At 51.3% G+C, this 6,201-nt stretch overlaps 3 protein-coding genes across 3 annotated transcripts; all 3 read left to right on the top strand.

Moving 5' to 3' along the window:
- Positions 1-277: 277 nt before the first annotated feature.
- Positions 278-946, top strand: TEOVI_000267200 (uncharacterized protein; the record flags this gene model as incomplete). Its single annotated transcript, XM_067225709.1, has 1 exon — positions 278-946. The coding sequence occupies one exon, from the start codon at positions 278-280 to the stop codon at positions 944-946; it is 669 nt and encodes a 222-aa protein (XP_067081810.1).
- Positions 947-1,212: 266 nt separating this feature from the next.
- Positions 1,213-4,749, top strand: TEOVI_000267100 (WD domain, G-beta repeat, putative; the record flags this gene model as incomplete). Its single annotated transcript, XM_067225708.1, has 1 exon — positions 1,213-4,749. One exon carries the CDS (start codon positions 1,213-1,215, stop codon positions 4,747-4,749), a length of 3,537 nt encoding a protein of 1,178 aa, XP_067081809.1.
- Positions 4,750-5,097: 348 nt separating this feature from the next.
- TEOVI_000267000 (uncharacterized protein) lies at positions 5,098-6,072 on the top strand (the record flags this gene model as incomplete). The annotated part of the gene is made up of 1 exon (XM_067225707.1): positions 5,098-6,072. The coding sequence occupies one exon, from the start codon at positions 5,098-5,100 to the stop codon at positions 6,070-6,072; it is 975 nt and encodes a 324-aa protein (XP_067081808.1).
- Between the last annotated feature and the right edge of the window lie 129 nt (positions 6,073-6,201).

Raw genomic sequence — 6,201 nt, 5'->3', positions numbered from 1 at the left:
TTTTTTTTTCATCGTTTTCCTTTTCCACGTTCCTTTGTGTGGCAGCATACCGCACTCCGCCATATGTCTTGTCGCTCTTTCATCACATACCCATATGTGGTGTTGCTTCATTTGGCCTTTTCCCTCTCGGGAAATATGTGTTTATGTACGCTCCTTTCGTCACTCTTCCGTCTTGTTTTTCTTTTTCGTTCGCCTGCGTCACCCGAGAGGCACTGCGCCTCCTCTTTCATTTCGACCACGAGGGAGTACGGGGGCGCTGCCCTACGCGTGGCTATTTATGACAAGCCGCCGTGTCGTCAACGTGGCAGCGGGTGCTACGAGGAATCGGCAGCACTATTTGAAACTTCTTAGGGATTGCGCGCGGGAGCTTCCCCAGGCGCGGATGTCCACGTCCGAGGGTGCAACCGTTACGAGGGTGGAAGAGGGAAGTAAGTTGCTTGCCACTCCAAGGGCCAAATTCCTTGAGGCCAACTTGAGCCTTCCCGAGGGGTGGGTCGAAAGTTCAACGACGAGCCTGCAAAAGTCACTGGAGGGGGTTGTTCCAAGGGAGAAAATAGTTGAAAACGACCTTTTCCGCTGTGCACTTATACATCCCAGTTACGTCCGTTCACGTTCGGTGCGTGCTGCCGTGGCCATGCCTATTGAACTCACCTTAACTGGCTCATCCACACTTCGCTTACTAAAGCAGGTGGCTGATGCACACAACTTGAAGGGTTATTTGGGGTCAGAAGAGATTGCAAACGTTCCTCGAAAACTTGGTGTGATCGATTTGGTTTTGTTCGATGGGACGATGTTTGAGGGAGCCGGTTGGAAGGAGCGAGGGGAGCCCCCAGAGGAGGTGTGCATGGCCGCAGCGACGGCCCTTTGCGGCGTAGTGACGCTATCGGAAGGTGCTCATTCTGCAGCCGTGCTACTGGACCGGATTCGAGGACGAAATCCCCTCTAATAAGCGAGTAAAGGTAACACGCGTTATTTGGCGATCTGGTTGAATACCAATAACTGGAGGTGTTCCACTGCCATTTTATTTTGCTTCTTACCTTTCCTTAGTTGTCCCGCTAGCTTTTTTTCTCTGTCCTCGGTTTTTGGTTTTGGTCCTTTTTTTTGCAATCCGCTAATTCACTTAATGTTGTATAGGGTAGAGAAGGCTGGTCCCCCGTGTAATACACCCCTGTACACACATTTTTGTATAACTCACCGAAAGCAGAGCAAAATATGAGCCAGTTGACTGCCATTTTGTGTCCCAGACTAATTCCTGGAAAGTTGGCTTCGGGTGGCGCTTCCGCCGCTCTTATTGAGGACATAAAGAAATGGCCGTATCAAGCAGCTCAGATAAGTTGCCATGATTTGTTGGCAACGAGCTCCTATTGCGAGGGCTCTGGCGAAGTGATTATAATTGATATAAACAGCATGCAGTTGGTGCAAACATTACATGGCCATGCTTCACCGGTAACATCTGTTCAGTGGAATCCGACGTCGCCTTCGTGCTCACATCAGGGGTTGTTACTTTTTACGGGCGACCGAACGGGTGTTTTGAAGGTATGGAACGTCACGGAAGGTACGACTGTCAACAGTGTCCAGCTTCCTAGCAACCGTCCCATTTGCGCAATATCCCTTGTGACGAAGAAGCGTATCCTTGTGGTGACGCAAGACTCTTCCTGTTTTGTATACGACTCGCATCTTTCGAGCAATGACCCATGCGATGACCCTCAACTAACTTTTGCACTCGGAACTAACGAGAAGTTCATCCCACTTTGCGTGCGCACATCGAAACTTAGTGAATTTTGGACCTCCTGTGTTGTTCTTGGTGACCGAATTGGTATGATTTACTCTCAGGATCAGGACCGGAATGGGAAAAGCCCCCGTGCATGTGTGAAGAATTTGGTATTCGAAAGCACGGACGGTTTTGAAACTGTCGTGGACGCTGTGTTTAGCGAGTCTCAGGAGGGGCTCCTGTACTTTGCTACGAGAAACTCAGTGGGCGTCTATGACTGCAGGGCAAACTTGCTTCTCGATGAGAACGTGTTACGATACAGCGCGGGTGATGGTGAATTCAGACGCATTTTCTCTTCTGCACCGAGCACACTGACTGAAGATACGCAGCAGCTTCCACTTTTGTATTCGTATGGATCAAACCAGCGACTCACTGCGTGGTACCTGCTACGTGTGGGCAAGGCAACGAGTGTGTCTACTGATGTCAGGGGTGCGCGTATTGCGTCAAAGGTGGCAACAAATGTTATCCAGTCTCTGTCAGCACCAAATGTTTTTGCCGTCATATTTTCTGATGGATCTGTGGCACGGTGGCGGTACAGGGTGGATTGCCGACGGTGGGTGATCGACAGTTATTTTTCCGCCGCTCTAAAGAAGCCCACCGGGTTTTGCGTACTTGGCGACAACACGCTGTGCTGTGCCCTGGAGGCAGGTTACTTGGCCCTGGTTGATGTGGCACACAGCAACGCCCTGAGACGAATAAATTTTGTTAATACAAGCAACACTCATATCATACTTCTCGCGCCGCACAGTTCTAAGGAATGTGTGTGGGTGGTGACGAATAAGGCTGAGCAGTCTAAACAACATCACCAGGTGACATTGTTTGACTGTCACAGCGGTGTGGTGCTCCAAGTGCTGCGTGAGCCCAAGTACTCTGATGCTACACGCATGAAGAATATCACGCAAGACGCGACTGGGACGTTCCTGCTTTTAACTTTCTTTGGCGGCACGTTCGAGGTTTGGAACATTACAGAAAGCCGCATCATTTACTCCTATGAAGGGACAGGGGTGGCGAGTGCCTCCTGGGCTCCCCAAATCTTTACACCCGTCCTAGCGGGTTTGAAGGGGGCTCCAGAGCTCCTTTTGATTGTTTTTTCAGATGGTTCCATGAGTTTCTGGACAGTGTCGTGGGATCAAGTGGTTCCAAACCGCGACGCGGTCCCGAGGTTTCCCAACGGGTCGTCTACCCGGGTGTTATGTACTCCAACAAGGGATGCTTCCGTCGTTGTTGACGGCTCTGGTGCGGTGACTGTTGTTGGCGTGGGAACGTCTGGGTTGCATGTGCGATCACTGAAGGATATCCCCGCGGCGAAGACTGCAATTGCATTGGCCGTATCAAAGGGCGGAGGTGGATCCGATAACAAAGGGGAACCCTCCGACGCAGGAAATTGGTCAGAGGAGTATCTTGCGGTCGTTTTTTCGGATGGCTCCTTCGGCGTCTGGAGTATATCCAGTCAAGAACGCATGGGATATTCCAAGAACACAGACATCAACCTGAGGGCGCGTGGGGCAACGTGGTTGGGAGATGCACTTCTCCTTCTAACCCTAACCGGTAACATTGTAGTGGTTGATAAGTTACTCACCAGTATCAATAGTAGTGTGTTCAGTAAGGCATTGAGACGGCCACTCCAGAACAGTGCCTTTTTTGTTCCGGAGCATCGGATGTACATTCAAACAGTGCTGGAGACCCAAGTCGCATGCTCAGCGGTACCCTCTGAAGTTCGACCCTCAAGTGATATCTGTCCAAGTTGCCTAATTCGGGGCATTAATCCTGAGCGGTTTCCGTGTCGCGGTCCTTTTGGACAGGTGATCACCGCCGCCATTTCCTCTTTGACACGTGAACTGGATCTTTACAGGAAGACGATGGTACCGAGGTATATTTACGAGGGGATACAACATGCGTTTACACAGAGTCGTACTGATGAGATTGCCCTTTGGGTAGCCCGTTTTTTTGGTCAACAGGAGAGACAGCGTCTGTGGATGCAGTTCTGCTTGAGGCGCGGTCTTAACTGTAGCGGTGCTGAGGCTGGTGGCGATGGTGGTCAGCAGTCCAAGTCTGTTGAACGATGGAAGGGAGGTCCAGAAGTTGGACCCCCAGTACCTTATTACTGCGCGGATCGCTTTTCTGAAGTTTCCGCGGCATCCGAGGTAGTTTACAACAACCATGTCTACATGAACGAACGCCGTGCTGAGGCGCTTGAAGCGTCTAAAGGGAAGGAGATTGACGTGTTTTCACAACGGTTTCTCACTGCGCGCGAGTTGTTGAAGCTTCAGCAGCCACAAAAAGCTATAGATGTCCTCATGGACGTCAGTCATGAAGACAACCGGTTTCCTCACCTGTCAGATTTTGCTGTGGCTATCTCTGCATCGGTTGCTGCCCTCAGCGGACCAGCTTCGGAGCTTTTGACACTTACAACAAGCCGGGTGGCTTCTCTTCTGCGAGCTCGGGGTGACTTAGACAGTGCCGTCGATAAGTACATGCTGTCGGGCCACTTCTATGAAGCAGTGAAAGCTTTGCAGCTTTCGGGCAAGTGGGGTGAGGGTGCTGTGCTTGCAAAACTTTCTCCCCTTCCAGTCAAGCAGCAACGAGATCTTATCTGCCGATGGTGTTCGCACTTGGTCAGGCACGGTCAGGTAATGGAAGCGGCAGTAATGTTGGCTTCGCAGGCCCTTCCGTTTCAGGTGCTCGTTTTGCTTAGTGAGTCTTCCCAGTTTGAAGACATTGCCGGTTTGCTGGCTATGGTATTGTTGGAGGATCCCTCCTTCAACACACGAGAATCCTTGCAGGAACCGATTGTACTTCCAGTGGCGGAAGATGACTCCTCTGATGCCTTAACACTGGGAGAAGTATTACTGAACGTCCTGGTTGATTACGCAAACATGCTGAACACCGTCGGGAACGTTGTTTCTGCCAAAGCGGTGTTGGAATACGTTACCTCTTTGAAAGGCAGGAACCGGGGGATAACTTCCACCTCCACCTAAGTAGGTGGAGCCGTTTCTGTTTTCAATAGGTATAGAATGAGAGGATGTTGCGTCCCTTATTCTCATTTGCTTCTCCCCTTTTTTTTAATACCCTCCTCTGTTTTGCTGTGGCCGTCTACTAACGGCGTTACGATCAACTCCACCGTTTGTCCGGCTGCTTCCTTTTTAAAAGCCCGGTCCTCATGGCCGAAAAGAATCAGGATGCACACCTTTTCACTACTCCCTTGTTTGCCTTGTTGTCTTTTCTGCCCCAGCACTTCTTTTTTTGTCCCTCCGCTTTTTAGTCTGTAGACGTCTTAACAGTTGTGTGTGTGCGCCTGTCCTCGAGCCTGGAGTGCGTCATGGGGCATGCGGGGGCAACGGAGCGGTAAGTTCGCGGAATACACCGCAACATATGCCATTCTCAAGCGGATTGGACTTCACCAAACTGTTTTAATTGAGAAGCGCGACGCGTCCGTTGGGTATGGTGTTTACGTACGGGACGCCTGCGATAGTGGTACACCTTTGCTGGTTGTACCCTCACGGCATGCATTTTCTCTTTCAACGGTTCAGAAATTGGGCGCGAGGGTGCGGCAGGAGGACTTAATGCAATCACCGCAGTTGGAGATCCTGAACCGCGGTGTGCTGTCGCGGCTATTGGGCTGCACAGCAGGGGAGTGGATCAGTTTGGCGTGGCGGCTTGCCATTGAGCATCAGCGCAGTTTGTCGCCGTGGTGGGGCTGGTTAAACGTTCTTCCCCGAATGCAGGACTTCCGGACGATGGAAGACGAAAGCGGCCGACAATGTCGGCTTCACCGTGTCCAACTGCTTCCCTACTTCATAGAGGTACAAGGTAGCATGCAGGAGGAAATTTGCTCAGCATACGAGGTTCTTTCCGAAAAAAACTTGATGCCGTCCCCCAACCACTTTCGCTGGGCTGTTGATGTCATATTGACAAGGTCTCATCGACTTCCTGCTTGCTGGACCAACGGGGAGGGAAGTAGTGTCGAACTGGGCATAATACCTTTTGTTGATCTCGTAAACGGTGACGATGGCGGTGAGCGGAGACGAAACGCACGAGTGGAGGTTGCATTTGAGGTTGAGGAGCTTCCGCGCTGGTACCGCGACGAGTTTCTGCAAGAGTCAGAGCGGCGCCACGTTAACGGAGAGGAGGCACTCCGGCGACTCCTGGAGGAGCACTTTTTTGCCCTGGTGGCGCTGGAACGCGACCTGACAGCATCCGAGGAGGTTATAATGGAGTACGAGTTGGTGCCGTGGGTCACAGGCGCCCTGAGTCATGAAGATGATCTACTTTTGGGGAGGTTACTGAGGTACCGTTTTTGAGAGTAAACGAAACACGCTGTAGCGAGAGAACTATGAGTTGTACTTGTTACGCGTTCGTAACGTGTTGCCATAAGGTAGTGCGGCGATTAATTCACCTTCGCTTGTGTGCTATCCTCAATGGGTCTATTC

This window comes from Trypanosoma equiperdum (genome assembly GCF_001457755.1).
Source record: "Trypanosoma equiperdum strain OVI genome assembly, contig: ctg_586, whole genome shotgun sequence".
Lineage (NCBI taxonomy): Eukaryota > Euglenozoa > Kinetoplastea > Trypanosomatida > Trypanosomatidae > Trypanosoma > Trypanosoma equiperdum.
This window is presented reverse-complemented; position numbering and strand designations above follow the sequence as displayed.